The sequence below is a fragment of the Osmerus eperlanus genome, chromosome 18 (assembly GCF_963692335.1).
Source record: "Osmerus eperlanus chromosome 18, fOsmEpe2.1, whole genome shotgun sequence".
In the NCBI taxonomy this organism is placed as follows: domain Eukaryota; kingdom Metazoa; phylum Chordata; class Actinopteri; order Osmeriformes; family Osmeridae; genus Osmerus; species Osmerus eperlanus.
Window position 1 is genome coordinate 9,287,166 of NC_085035.1, and position 15,757 is coordinate 9,302,922.

The 15,757-nt window shown below is 40.0% G+C and overlaps 1 protein-coding gene across 2 annotated transcripts; it reads left to right on the top strand.

Moving 5' to 3' along the window:
- Positions 1-14: 14 nt before the first annotated feature.
- LOC134038454 (E3 ubiquitin-protein ligase MARCHF3-like) lies at positions 15-15,093 on the top strand. Of its 2 annotated transcripts, XM_062483820.1 has the most exons (6): positions 15-202; positions 5,963-6,078; positions 6,503-6,813; positions 10,259-10,463; positions 12,861-13,070; positions 13,892-15,093. In XM_062483820.1, the coding sequence occupies exons 3-6, from the start codon at positions 6,560-6,562 to the stop codon at positions 14,048-14,050; spliced, it is 828 nt and encodes a 275-aa protein (XP_062339804.1). In that variant the 5' UTR covers positions 15-202; positions 5,963-6,078; positions 6,503-6,559; the 3' UTR covers positions 14,051-15,093. The 2 variants fall into 2 exon arrangements, with proteins under 2 accessions (XP_062339804.1, XP_062339803.1); XM_062483819.1 differs by lacking the exon at positions 5,963-6,078.
- The last annotated feature ends 664 nt before the right edge of the window (positions 15,094-15,757 follow it).

Genomic DNA, 15,757 nt, shown 5'->3' on the forward strand with positions numbered 1-15,757 from the left:
CCCATAGGTTACATTTTGCCATTGAGATAATCTGATTGGTTTGTGGAAACCGTTACGTCTGACTGGCTAGACCGACCACTGTACTCAACAGCTGACCGTGAAGTTTGCATCCCTGATATCACAACAGAAGGAGAGATCAATTATAGACTACGTTATCGCAACTAGGCTATGTGTTATCTTAAATTAATACCATGCAATAAAGGTAAGCTGTTATTTTATATACGTAAATAGTGTTACACATTTGTCGTTCTGTCCTGCACACCCAACTGTCAAAACAATGCGTTTTATTTTCGCATTGCTTTGGTTAAATTGTAGTTTGTTTGTGGGCTGGCATCGTGTGTGGGCTGGCATCGAATGTCACTTTCAAAATTCACCTAAAAACGGTACCACTGTCATTGACCAGACATAGTTATGTTCGTTGTTATATACAATATTTATTTATTCCTGTAAATATACAATCTCTTTAAAATTTGTAGAAGTATATAGTGACCTATGCAACTCATGGCAGTCATGGCAACAACACAGCTTGGACACATTAGCTCAACAAAACTTCATTAGTAAGTGCATTTCTTGTACAATTGTCAGTGTGTTCATCTGTTGCATTGGCTAATTGCAGTCTTAAACATGGATAAATTGATTTAGGCTATTGACATGGTAATATCTGGATCTCCTTTTGAATAACCGTATATGGTGAAAAAGTGGTATTGTCGTATTAAGGGTTTTATATGGCCTTTAATGTCAAACTACAAAATTAAATAAATCACCAAGTGGTTAACTAGGTATCACACATTACAGTGCTGCCTGGTTGACCCCTGTCGTTTGGCTCTCTTAAAAAGGGCTTGTTTCAAGATGAAGTGGAGGCTCTCCAGAGGTCAATCTAGCCAAGGTTGATCTGGAGTGCTCTCATGTGTACTTGGCATCTAATGGGGTTATGGCTAAATTCAACATATTTATATGTTACATTTATACTTATAAGGCAAGTCCCTTATCAGTACCAGTACCTGTAACGATTTATCTGCCTTTGTTGTCCCCTAATATGTGTTTATGCTTGATTTGAATCTCATGTCCTAACACTGGTACAAGGATAGTTGTTATTTCCCTTTGATTTAAATGCTCATTCAGGTTTAGATTAAATGCTACCCCCCTAATTCCCAGATTTAACCATCAAAATCCTTGCTCCTAAAACAGCTTGTTACTAAGCATTGGTACAGAAGCCTCATCCAGCTACCATCCACGTAAACAGTCATGACGTAGTTGTATGTTGTTGATAAACAGCACAACACTTCAGTAAAGACATCACCATATTGTGGTCCAGTTGGCCCTCGGCCAAACTAATCCAGTTTAGCATTAATGGACAAAGCTTTGACAGGAGTTATTACGTGTAGTTAAGCAGCCGTAGCTAAAATACAAACAAATTGAGAACCGTAATCCACAAGCTGTGGACTTCATCCATGTCAGTTTCTTTACCTCCTTTCTAAGAGGGCTTTGTCTGTTCAGAGCCATGACAGTTAAAGTCCCTCTATTAATTGGACAAAGCATGACATCGCTAGAGCTTTCATAGATAGTCAGCTCTTAATTCCAGTGGTATGCCAGTCTGAGCTGAATACACACATGCTAAACTATGGGGGATGTCTCACTAAGGCAGTTGACAAGAGTGAGTGACTTTACACAGAGGCTTGACTTTTAAAAGTTATCTAGTTTAATAGTTAGCTTCCAGCCCTGTTTAGTGTGATTTATTGTTCCTGGTCAACTATCATGTTGTGTAACTTTTGCGATTCTGTCAGAGTAATAGGCTCCACAAAAGTAAATAACAGTCCTTACAGCAACATACTTTGCCCTACCCATACTCTGTGATTGAAAACACAAGTATTATGTAGTTACTACAATAATACTTAATAAAACCTAAATATATATTATGTTTGATTATGAATGTGGCATGATAGTAAGGTACTAAGGTAGTTAGCAGTTATGTGAGGAAGTTGTGATTAAAGGACTTACAAACAAAAGGGTAAAGAGACTATCTAATGTGTGACCCTGCAGCTGCCATCAGGGCAGCATGGGGTCCTCATCACACATTGGTTGGTTGGCAGCATGCCTGGGTGGGCACTGGTCCTGGCATACAGCTATTTCCATTTGTACTCTCCCCTACAGTGCAGCCACTATGGGATTTATATCAGAAATAAACAGAAACCATGTTTTGGAATCCACTTTGGTTTGCTTGGAATACTGAAGGGGAATGTTAGCTGTGCAGTTAGCAATGCACCCAGAGGCTTGTTATAGTGTGAGAACGGTTGAGATAATTGTGTAGGCCCTGCAGTCAGTGAAAATAGAGGAGAAGGCCAAGGACACATTTAGATGTTTTCAATGCAACCAAGTTAATTGCTTTGAAACGCAGGTACGTTAACCGTGTGTGCTGCAAGACATTTTCACAAAAATGTTCTCGTTGGCTGACGTATCAAAAGTGTGTGAAAAACTTATTTTAGCCTACTTAACTTATAATTTTCTTTCTCTTATTGACACCTAATTATGGAAAACAATTAAAGCATATGTTGTGGAAATCAACATCACATTGTGCTAAGAAAGCATGAAGCATATGAGTTTCACCAAAACTAAATAATAGTTTGCATCTAGTAGACTGAGAACATACATCTTCAACTGCGAACCTTGCCTACTCATGAATTGTGGGAATTTGAGGTACAGTGAAATTTAGAAAATGTATTTCCCAGTTCCCATCAAAATGCCCTAGTTCTTACAGACTGTCTGAATGAACTTCAATTTCCCCAAGGAGTTTTCTAAGTGGCGCGTCCTTATGGATGGAATTAAGACTGGCTGGATACTAGCTGTGGTCAGCAGGGTAAGGGTTGTGGAAAACCGCCTGTCATATGGGTGTGGGAGATGCTATTTTTAAGCTCCACTGGTCCCTTTCCCACAGTGCTTAGGCCTGAGGATTGTATGACCTCAAGGGGGTAGACCTCAAGATGATACAATAGGTCAACAGGACTTGTTAGCAGACAATGCTAACAAGCCAGCATGTTATCCCAATGCAGCTGGTCACTTGCCTTTTGGTACATTTAGTCATTTAGCAGACGCTCTTATCCAGAGCGTTTTGGTAGTTTGCATAAAATCCTTACTGACTTTATTTCAGTTTTCTGGGGGATCCAACATGTGGATGTTTTTGTAATGGCATGGAGATAATGGAATCAAGCCTTATGGTAGGGAACCACAACTTGATTATACTTGAGTATACATAGAAAATAAACTAGCGACAACTGACAACCATTTAGGGGAGGTAGCAATAGACCGCCAATAGTAAACTTTATGGACAGACATCTTAACACAGAATGCTTACTACAACTTTTACACGTTGAAGTTGTACCTCAAAAACATTTGATTAAATTCTAATTCAAACTAAAGTTCAAAAGGTCACACTGCAAATACCACTTTACTTGTAAAGTGCTGATCAGAGAGACATGTTCGACTAGCGGGTTGAGCTGAGCAGAAGGGACTACTATGTCAACTGTCACAGAAGCACAGCTGTGACTAGAAGGCAGGAGAGGCATCCCTGAACAACTTGTCATTTGATGGTGTCGGTCAAATTCTGTCCGAATGCTTAGTTGGCACACTCAACACTCAAGATCCTAAATCTCCTTTCACTCTCTGACCACCCACTGTAAATAACACGGTTATCTTATCTTGAAAGAGATATGTTTTTTAAGCTGTAGTTTGCTGAATGTGCAAACTGACAAAAGCGTTAACACAAAAAAGATGATGATCCGTGGCGTGTGGTGTCAAGATAAGATGGTTTACCTCTCATTGTGGTCATAGTCAAAATATGTTTTTTTGATTAGAATGGAACAATATTTTTAACTGTGTCGTTAAATGCTTCCACTATATTATAGGATAATCTAAATGTGAGTCACCTTTATTTACCTCTGTAATATCAAACATTCCAGATAAAAAGAAAACTAGAGCCTTTCTCTGAAAACTGAACACAGGATGTGGTTTTCTCACACTATGACAGAGCACTTTTTTCTATCTTATAACAGTTAGGGTCACTTGGCTTCACTTTGTCTTCCCTTCTGGATTTAAACATCAATTAAACGCATCCAGTGAAAGGTTTATTAACAAAATATTTTCAAATGTAAAGTTGATCAGTAAATAGACAATAGTTGTGGAAAACTAGGTTTAAGACTTACTAAAGTTCTGTAGAATCTCCTCACAGGCATTCTGAAGGGCTTATCAGGTCAGAGCAGTCTCTTAAGTTCCTAAAGACTCACCAGACTTAGAATTCTACTCCTCGACTGTATTTGTACTCTGATTAGGGTCAAGTCACATTCAAAGCTTTCTTTAAGCATGCATGTCAGGCCATTTGACATCACATCAAACTTCAGACTTTTTACACACAAGTATTCAAGGTTCAAAAGAGATGGCTGCTACTATGCGTATTGCTGTGAAATGTCTCAAATCAACATGGCATTTAAAGTGCTTCACTGTGGTGTCCTTGGGGGTCATAGCTTGGCACGTGTCTCTCTTTTGTCAACAGTGTAATGTTGTTACCCACCTTCACACTAGGCACATTCTGTGCTTTATTGCACTAGTGGAGGCAACTGTGGGTGGCCCTGGATGGTATGTGCTTTTTGAGTCAGCAGACAAGTGAGACCAAGGTACTGGGATTCAGCACTAACAATAAGGTCACATTAATGAAAAGAGATGATGGATTGGTATGGATTGTAGTATCAAGGACGAGTGCATGTGTGAGTGAGATTGAGTTTGTATATGTGAGTGCACATTCTCTAGCTCTGTGTTTTGTTACAACTGAAGCCAGATCAATGGGAACCACAAACCCAGAAAACGACTACGTTTTTTAAGTTTACAGCTGTATACAGTAACGTCATAACCACCACTCGTTTAGATCTACACCTACTCAAAAGCGTAGACATTTTCCACACATGAGCTCCTTCCCCAGACACTCAGCCCATATCATGATCTCATAGGCTCGTTGCAAAAACACAGAAAGAGGAAGTGGTTTGACATTTCTCAAACTGATGAACAAATACAGCGTTCCATCCTCGGCGCACTAGGAGGAGGTTCCGCTTCCTCTCAAATCCAAAGCATGCGGTGAAGGGTGAACGTGGGTGACGGTTCCCTCCGCCTTTCAACTTAAAATGTTTCTCTTACACAATTTCCCTCACCTGTAATATTTTACACCACAGCGCGCCATGAAACCCAATATTGCATTGTCTATGAGCCAACAACTCTTTTCACGCCATGGTGTATTGTGAGTAGTTAATTGGCATGGCTGCAATATAGGCCTACCATACTGTGAGAGCTCTTTCAGTGGATTCTAGCCTTAACTTAGCTGCACTTGTAAGGGGACTTTCCAGGGCCATAGGGCACCGCCAAAGATCTCTTTCTGAAAGTCCTCTGTGGATGGGAAACAAAGCAGCTAGTAAAATCTATTTTTCCCTAGAGCTCTCGCGTAAACTAGCTGAAGGGCTTGTACTGTTAAAAATCTGAAGACAAGAGTGTCAGTGTGCTAGTCCACAATTAAACCCTTGTACTGTTATTGTCTTGTTTCGTATCAATGAATTGCTATGCTGTGGTCATTTGGGGGATCTGTTTACAGAGCTAGCTAACGACAAATGTTGTGAGCTAAAATTTGCATCATCCCTCAATTAGACCATCTTTGTTTTGAAAGCCGGACAATTTTGGAGTTAGGGTAAGGGTTAGTGTTAGGGCTCGAACATTTGCTGAACAGTGTGGCCAGTCATTAGAACAGCAACCCCCCTGGTCACAGTTTTCGATAGGTCACCGAAATCGGTACAACAAACATTGACAGAATGTTTACACCGAATACAGACGTATTCCTTAGCCACACTGCGGGAAATTACTGTTATGTTGACAGCTTAGTTTGTGTTGTCTTCGACGCCCACTCTGTGTTTTCCCTTCACCTTTCGTTCAGAACCACACAGTATGGCATAGTTGAACCATGACAATGACGGCTGGCTAGACATCTGTGTTCAGTTTATGGCAGTTGGAATGGAGATTCATCCCCCATGGCCACGATTCATTCAAGAGGTAAAAACAAAAGCGGCAGAGGATAATACATTTTAATCATGTTAAATAGTATTCAATTCCCATGATCCTCCAAGCTTTCCCGAACTGTGTGGTCTCTGACTTCATGCTTTCTCTCAGAGGGAGCTTGAGTAAGTTATAAACAGAATGATCTGTTTTCACAACTACCCACATTAGGAAAATACATACTGTAGTGTATGCTGTTTGTTATCGGCTCTTTCCGACATTGATCTCCAGACCCACATGAGAGTTGACCTTCTGAGTTATTTAATAATACAGCAGGGAGGCCCAGCATATAAGGTCAAACACTGGCTGTGACTTTATTCAATACTGAATTGGATCATTGGATCTTGCATCATTATACACAATTCTAATTTGGCTAGCTTATGTATCTCTCTCTCCCCCCCCCCCTCCCCCCTCCCTCCAGATGGGAAATCCTCAGTGAGATCATAGGCCTTTGCCTCAGAGACAACTGTCTGCTACCATGACAACCAGCCACTGCTCTTTGTTGCCGGAGGTGCTACAGGAGCACTTGGACAGTGGCCCCTCAGGATACTTGCATGACAAAGACTGTAATCCAATGTGTGATTTGGATTTCTTAGTAGAGCCCACCCTACCAGGAAAAGCAATGGAGGAAATGAGCAGTCCAGCAATCAGACAGCCGGAGTATTACATGCAAGTGCCTGCCAAGGATGGTCAGCTGCTCCCACCTGTAGTGGAGGTATTCGCCAAACAGAGGTACTCTTGGGTTGGGGTTGTTGTCGTCTAAAAACATTTAATTTTTGCAGATCTTATGAGTTTAAATTATCTAATTGTATTTTAAATTGATGTTTTACCTTGTTTTATAATCTTAACTGTAGCACTTTGAGATTTGTTTTCAAATGTAAAGTGCGTTAGAAATAAAATCTATTATTATTATTATTGTTGTTAGTTAGTAGGTTAGAATTACCATGATAAAACACTGTAAAATAAATCATTAGTTATTAGTGTGTCATTGGCCAAGGGGTTATGGAAAAAGCCTCAAACTAAGAAGATATTTCAATGCTAACAAACTTAATTTGTGTTTGTTTTTTAATTAAAGTTAATCGGGATAAAGAACTGGAAGTCCACAATACAATACGAGACACACATATCACTCAAATGTACCTAGCCCGTACGTTTGAGACACAGCAAACGTGCCGTTTTAGACCAAGCGGTTATGGAAAGTCTAATTTTAGTACCTTAGTTAGTATGTGCAGTATGTGTGACAGGATGTTTGGTCTCAGTCACACACATGCCAGACTGATCCTGTGTATCAAAGTCCAGACAACATCTCTGGCCACCCATTTCGATCAAATCCACACATGGACACATAAAAATACACCTACAACAACTCCCAAAACACTCACAGACACTGACACTCAAAATACACACATGCCCACATCTACACAATGATTAACAAATACACACAGTGACACACACACAAAACATTCACAGAAACAAAAGAGGGCTTTAGCAGGAGCAGCTGCCACAGCTGCAATCATGCAGACTGGGGCACAACTGTTAGCCATACCACGGCCAGCCCGAGTCACCTGCCAGTAGCATGGATCAAATCAAATCAACATTTATTTGTATAGCCCTTTTTACAAGCAATGTCACAGAGGGCTTCACATATGCCCACAGAACTGCCCCTCAACCAACCTATACCCTCAAGGAAGACAAGGAAAAATTCCAGGACAAACTCACTAGAGTAGAAAAAATTGAAGAAACCTTGGGAGGAGCAATTCAGTGAGGGATCCCCTCCTCCAGAGACGGTTGGTGAAAGAGAGGTGCAGAACACAGGCTAAACATAGTTATACAGCAGGGAAGTGTCAATGGGTGTTGAAACACCAAAATCCAGTGTTCAACTTGGGTCAGAGTTGGTAAATGTCAGTTTACAGTTTTTCACAATTGTTGACACACGTTTCTCAAAACAATAACGGCTTTCTCAAAACTGCACACCCAAAACTGACACAACAAACACAAAATGATAAACCTGACACTCCCTTTGCAAGATGACTCTTTGCCATCAAATCTCTTACTGTAACTGTTCACAAAATGGAACTCTTGTTTTCATTTGGTACACACAGCCATATTTTCAAATGACACACACATACCATTCATTGAGTACACACAACTAAGCATTTGTCTGCACACTACCAAGCATTTACAGCACACTGAAGTGCAAAATTGAAAACACAATTATAGAAATGGAACACACCATATGAATGACAATGACTCTGGAGAATGAGCCATTTCTCCTTTTGTAAAATGTCTCAGTGTAGGACTATTTTTTTTCATAGTCAAAAATAAAACAGCACACAAATATGCAGCAAAAAAAGTTTTATTTCGGTACACACAGAGTACAGTACTGTAAATGGGTTGTTATCAAGCTCTGTGGAAGCCGGGTAATAACCATTCATTTGAATCAGGTGTGCTGGAGCAGGGAAACATCTAAAACATGCAGGACAGCGGCCCTCGAGGATCAGGATTGGAGAACCCTGATGTAAAGTATAGACTGACCAAATGTTCTTGGCAGTAAACTGTAGCCTTGCAGCTGACCCAGAATTTAGTTTTGCTGAGCTATTGTTTATTCTGTAATTCCATTACAGTTTTTTTCAAATGCTTACACACAAATTCCTTACTTTTCACACAATTTCTGAAACCTGACACTCAAACACCAGAACCACACCTCAAATCTGCAAAACCATACGCACATTTTGGGCCTTTGACTCCATTTTCAATTTCATAAAACACTTTTTGCAAAACACAACACATAATTCTCCACGTAACACACACAATTCTAACAGGAAGCATCTTGATTTCCTTTTTCAAACACAACCAATCACAATGGCACACTAATTCATCAGTGCCTCACACTAACTCCTCACATGTGCAAACACTCATTGCTTTACTCAACACCAACCAATCATGGCTTTAGAATAGGCCTATAAATAGCCTAATTTGAGTCGATTTACAGTGGTGGGTATAATTTGAACCTTTACTGTAGAAATGACAACAGGTATGTAACAATCTACTGTAATGTACACATGTTCTAATGTACACATAATAGCTGTTAATAACATACAGTACCAGTCAAAAGTTTGGACACATGGGAAAAAAACTCTTGACTGGTACTGTGTCCAAACTTTTGACTGGTACTGTACTGTATATTTTAGCACCCATGCATCCATTGACTGCAGTGCACTTCATGATTGGTCACAGTATGGTGGATTACTGTATCATACTCTGCAACAGTACAGTGACTGCAAGAAGATATTCTGACAACATTGTAGAAAATAGTATATATTATTGTATGCTACAGCTCATGGCACACACACACACCATTCCCTAATCACCTTTTTCAAAATTAGGTTTGGTTTCTGTCCTACTAAACTCTTTCTTTCGTACTGTGTAATACTGTATTCACAACCACAAATGCTTATAGTAAAAAAATACGTTTGGTTTCAATCTTGTTTTCGTGTTTACCATGAATCTTTAATCATCTCTGCCATTTGACGGCCATTTGCCGTTTCAATCTTGTACAGAAATGTGCATAGGAGCTCATGAAAGAAGAGCTTTAGGTTTTGAATAACTGTGTGTAAATGATATATCCAAAAATGTAATATAAAGGTAAAAGTGTTTGCAACATGAGACAAATGATTGCTTTTGGGACGTGTTTGTGATATTTTGAATGCAGTGCTTCATTTTGCAAGAGAAGCGAGGCATTTTGTGTGTGAAATTCTTGGATTTGTGTGTTAAGTTTAGAAAAATTGGAGTAAATGACAATAAAAAAAAATGTGTGTAAGCAGTTGAAAAAAACTAAATGAATAACGGTGGGTGTGAGGATGAGTTGAATTGTGCTGTCCTAGAGTAAGAGATGGCTTAGAGATATGTGTGTTCAAAAACAACATTCCTTTAAAATAGTTTTCTAATGGTTTCCTATTTTTGTTTGCACTCTCCTGCTTCTTTCATCCTGATCTACCTCCCTGTCTTCACACATACATTCTTCTCAAATACTTTCTTTCTCTGCCCTTACTTCTATCCACTGCTTCATGTATGTTTCCCTCCTGCAATTTCCAACTGGTTACATCTACACCACCCTTCCCTTTCCCCTTTTCTGTCTGGCCTTTCCACCCTTTTCTTCCTTCCTCTCTCCCACCAGTCTTCTCTCTGAGAGGCCCATGTGTCGTATCTGCCATGACGGAGGGGGCCAGGAAGAGCTGATCTCCCCCTGCGAGTGTTCAGGCACCCTGGGGACGATCCACCGGAGCTGCCTGGAGCACTGGCTCTCGTCCTCCGGCACCAGCTTCTGTGAGCTCTGCCACTACCAGTTCAATGTCCAGAGGAAGTCTCGGCCACTGCTGGAGGTACCAGATATGCCCGATGCACACACACAAACAAATGTATGGACTACGAGACATGCAGACTTACAATCACAGGCAAGCATATTGTAAATGTCCACACATAAGAAAACACAATAAAGGGGGTACAAGATCACACTCTCCCAGTCCTAAACTTACATTTAGAACTCACAACACATGCCTTCTTGATTTTTTTATGATTGTATAGATTAAAAAAAACTGTGAATATTAACATTCACCTAAACATGAATAATAATGTTTTAATTGAACACTATATTGTATTGATACATGATATCAATATGCAATCAAATATGTTTACACTGGACACAGGGTTGCAGACATCTGCATTGTCCACCACATCACAACCCATCTGTCCACTTAATCCCCAATAACACATATGTTTATCCAGCCTTGGCTTAAAATCAGAGCTTTGACGTGTCAGCCCTGGCATGTAACATCAAAACATGTTTGGTCTTTAATATCTTTTAGCAAATCACTCTTGTACAGTACTGGACCTAGTAGGCAGCTGCATGTGTGTGTTTTTGTGTGTGTGACGGCTGGCCTATATGCACAGATGGAATGTGATGGGGGTTGAAGGGAGCTGAAGACACTTTAGGCTGCGGCTAAAGACATTCCATAACTGTTCTCACACTCTTTGGTTCCTCTTAAACTTCACAGCCTAGCAGTCCGATTAAGGAATCACTTCACTATGTTGATTGGATGTGTATTGTATTCCAGCAGACTGGAGAACAGAAGTTGGCTTTCTGTACCCTAAAAATAAATAAAAAATGATACAAAATGACTCACTTATGAACACATGTGCATCATTTGCAGAGAACCACCCCTCAGAAAGTAAAGAAGAAAATGGGTCCCACAGCGACACATGTAACAACAATGTCCTGTGCCTCCATGCCCCTTATGCAGAAAACAAGTTCAAGGGCAGTATGTAAGGAAAACACATTTTAAATCACACACAGCAAGCACTCCTTTCGGCATTCTGTCAATAAATACTGAACTTCAAATAGGTTATTACATAGTCACTAATCAATATTCAACCCCAACCCTAATATGGTCTTTATATCCTCTTACTCGTCACTAACCATCACCCTTTTAAAAGATAAATACCTTTTTGGTGATGAGAGAAATAATTGGTTTCCACTAAAATAAATGGAGTGGAGTTTATGAGACTAATAATGACAAAGCTATTGGGGAATTGACATGATAAAGCATAGAAATCACCACATAAATCTACCAGACCACAACATTTAACGTCCTGAAATTCACCGTCCACAAAATGAGTCCTCCAAACCAATATAGTAAAACTTTTTCACCCTGCTTGCATCCACTTGTTTGCTCATGTGTCACAGAGCTGCCACAGACAGCACAATACATTGTATTTGCAGGCAGCGTTCACGGGATGGTACCAAAAAGATGTGTGCTGAGTCACTGTTGTAACTTTTTAATAGCTAACATTAAAAAAATGTAATAGTGATTTGTCGCCTTTTTGAACAGGCCAGTTTATGAACAGTTTATTAAGATGTTTTTTGTATCTGTAAATATATCTGTAAATGATGAATGAAGTATAGTTTTTCTTTGTACTTTATCGAAGAATATTGTTTGCCTGTATGTAACATGCGTCACATGCTTTGCCAACACCACAAATATTAGGATATTGGCCAAAAAGGGATTGACGTATAAGTAGTCTATATGTATTGAACTTTTATGCCATCTAAAAAAAATCTTTCTGTGTTCAACAACATTTGGATCTGTACAGAGCCATTATAAGACATACTGTAATGTTCTGGTGAAATCTAACAGCTGTCTAGCAACATAGCTGACTGGGTGGTAATTTGATTGTCTGGAACTTGAGCTCCCCACAGACAAAATCCTGTTTGAAGTCTAACCCGTTTATGGACTATATATCTCCAAATGCTATCACCAGTCTATTAAAATGAAATCTTCTTTCAGCATTATACATTTTATGCTCACATTATATATATATATATTTTTCACCTCAACTTCATGTTCTCAATGATTGTGTTTTGCACACACAAATAAACATTTTGTGAACTTACACAGACCAAATAGGGAAATGGTCCGTCTGCAACAGGTGAGTCCCTGTTCAGAGAGAGGTAATATCCTGTTAAACTTGAAGCAAAACCTAAAACATCTGTTAAAATAAGTTACTGTTTACATAACTGGCGTGTCTGCTTGCCAAACCTAATTCCTCCAGCTAAAATGACCAAGTTGACCCGCCTTCTCTCATTGTTACAAAGAAGACCTTATTTGTACATTTCTTTTGAAATTTGCATTCCTGTGTTCCCTATTTCCCTTCCATCCTCCTTGTACTTTATCCCCTGAACTCACACTTCCCTTCCTCTCATTGGCTCTTTTCCACTGTAGTGGATGCGTAACCCAGGCCTACGTCAGGAGAAACGGACCCTCTTTGGGGATATGGTGTGCTTCCTGCTCATCACACCCCTGGCCACCATCTCTGGCTGGCTGTGTCTACGGGGAGCAGTGGATCACCTGCACTTTGCCAGCCGCCTAGAGGCCGTGGGTCTCATTGCTCTCACTGTGGCCCTTTTCACAATTTACCTATTCTGGACACTGGTGAGTATAGGACATGAGGGAGGGGGTTGATAGAGAGAATAGAGTGAAAGAGGCAAGGTGGTCCTGGTCACCATTTACATGGATGGATCGTGGAGTGGAGAAAAGAAAGTGGGGTCGGATGGATGGTTCAGGGGTGAGTAGAGATGGCTGTTGTCTCTTCACCATCTGGAGTGGGGTGTTGGAAGTGAAAGGGATTGAGAGAAAAATGGAGCGAAGGTGGAGGTGATAGCTCTTTTACTATTGACCTCTCGTTAAGTGGAGGATAAAAATGTATGGGACAAAGATGACGGTTGGATGGAAGGAGGGATGACAATGGTAAGGTAGAGGGAAGGAAAGGAAGCAATACTCAAAAAGTATTTTCTCTGGAAACTGATGAAAGGAGGAATGTAGAGAGGGAGTGATAGAGGCGGGTAAGGTAAACCCTGTTTACCATTGACCTCTTCTGGAACTAGGTGAATCAAGACTGGCTTCTCTCTCTACACTTTTTTTTCTACTATGAGAAGGTACCCTTCACCCTACTTGCCTCGGGGAGAATGTCCCTGTACTTACTGTAAGTCGCTCTGGGTAAGAGCATCTGCTAAATGACTAAATGTCAGCTAAATGACTAAATGTAGAAGGTACTGGCTGATAGAACCAGAGGGTGTCCCTTGGTTTTGTAGTTTGTTCAGATATATTGTTCATGTTTCCTGTTTGTGTTTATTGGTGAGTGAGTCAGTTCATTGTGAAAAGTAAACCTGAATACCTCAAAATATTTGGATTTTGAAATAAATCCACAGATAAATAGAGTGATTGCTTCAAACCTCTCCTCCCGTCTCTCACAGGTGTCTCTCAGGTATCACTGTCGGCTGTATAACGAGTGGCGACAGACCAATCAACGTGTTGTCCTCCTCCTCCCTAAGTCGAACGGTGAAGCCATGGCCCCGCTGTCTTTACGGGGCCCGCCCCGTGAGAAACGTCCATCTAAAGAGACAATAGTCTGATGGTCCCCAACATTCTGTCTCCTCAGAAAAGTTAATGGAGAAACTGTACGGAAAGATGTTGGTTCCTTTCACCCTAGAAGAGGGCATACTTCAAAAAGTGCCACAATGAAATGTGCAAAATTTCCTGTCTAATTGGCATTGAGCCATGAAGAACTGATAATTTCAGCAGCACACCTATGGATCCGACTGTTTTCTGTTTATTTTGAAGAACCCCCTCACCCCCAAGATTCATTCGCTTTTCTAGGTTGCAACCCATCTTAGAATCACCAAACCAAGGAGGTGGACAACTTTCCTTACAGTGATCATTTGGACTGAAATATGAATGCTAGTGCGATCAAGTGCTGTAACTCTCGATTCCTGCAATGTGCAGAAGAGTTAGTCCTGTTATTGTGACATCTTCAGACATCCATGATATCAACATCGTTGTTCTCAATGTTAAAAGGGCATTTAATTATTACGTACTCGATAATTCATAACAGATGAAATAAAAACACATTGTACTTGAAGTGTATAAACATTTGATATAAAGCCTTTTGCTCCAGTACTTTGAAATATTTTGCACTCTTACCTAAACCAAACATGTATGTGGGTCTTTGTGCCTCAAACTAGTTTGAAAAAAGGGCCCCTGCGGTTGCTGCATGGATAGGCAGATGTACACTAACAGTTGGATTTTAAAGCAAAGTTAAGAAAGCGTTTAATAGTTCGGAAAATGCATTAACAAATTTTCAATCAATTTATGATGACCAACAAAGGTACATCATAAATGTAATCACAAATAAGCATTATAGTTGTCTTGACATGACAGTCTTCTAATTTGTCTGTTGTTGCGTGTAGTCTCTTTGTTCATGGACTGAATACTTACTGCTTTACAGAGTGGATGTGCACTTCATTTGTTTTGTTCTAGAAAAGGTCATTGTGTAGCTTAGCAAACTCTTCAGACAATGTTCATAACGGGCCAAACTACTGTAACTTAGCTTCTACTACCTTTTAAAGTCAGGTGGCTGAGCGTTTAGGGAATCAGGCTAGTAATCAGAAGGTTGCCGGTTCGATTTCCAGCTGTGCAAAAAGACGTTGTGTCCTTGGGCAAGGAACTTCACCCTACTTGCCTCAGGGGAATGTCCCTGTACTAAGGTAAGTCGCTCTGGATAAGAGCGTCTGCTACATGACTAAATGTAAATACACACTGTTACTGTTGAAGCAACCAAATTCAAGACATTGTATTCTACCAGATCTCTATAACTCAGATTTTTTTGTTTTTATTTTATGGCTGTTGGAGCACTTAAGACAATTCATATTTATGTTTTTCACCACATTTTGTTTAAATATTACTTTTTTGACAGTTTGATTAAAGTTTTGGTGATTATCCCTTCCTTCTACCTCTTCAATTATTGTACAGCTATTGTATAAGCAATATCATCAAACACTTCCAAACTCTAACATTGCCTCGTGTTATATTTTTTACAATGACAAGTCTCAAGTCCACAACATTTTTGCCAGACTTAACTCAGGACACACACCATGGCTTGAACAGAAATTATTTCTACCCAATTACTCTCTTATTTTCATGTTATAGCAGTGTAGAGGGCAGTGCCAACCACTTTATGATTATAAATGGTCTGTCATCTTCCCAGTTCCAATAGCAGTAGATCTCTGATTTTGTGTACTTCAGAGATGGGCCTTGGCACAAGTCTGAGAAATAAGTGCCAC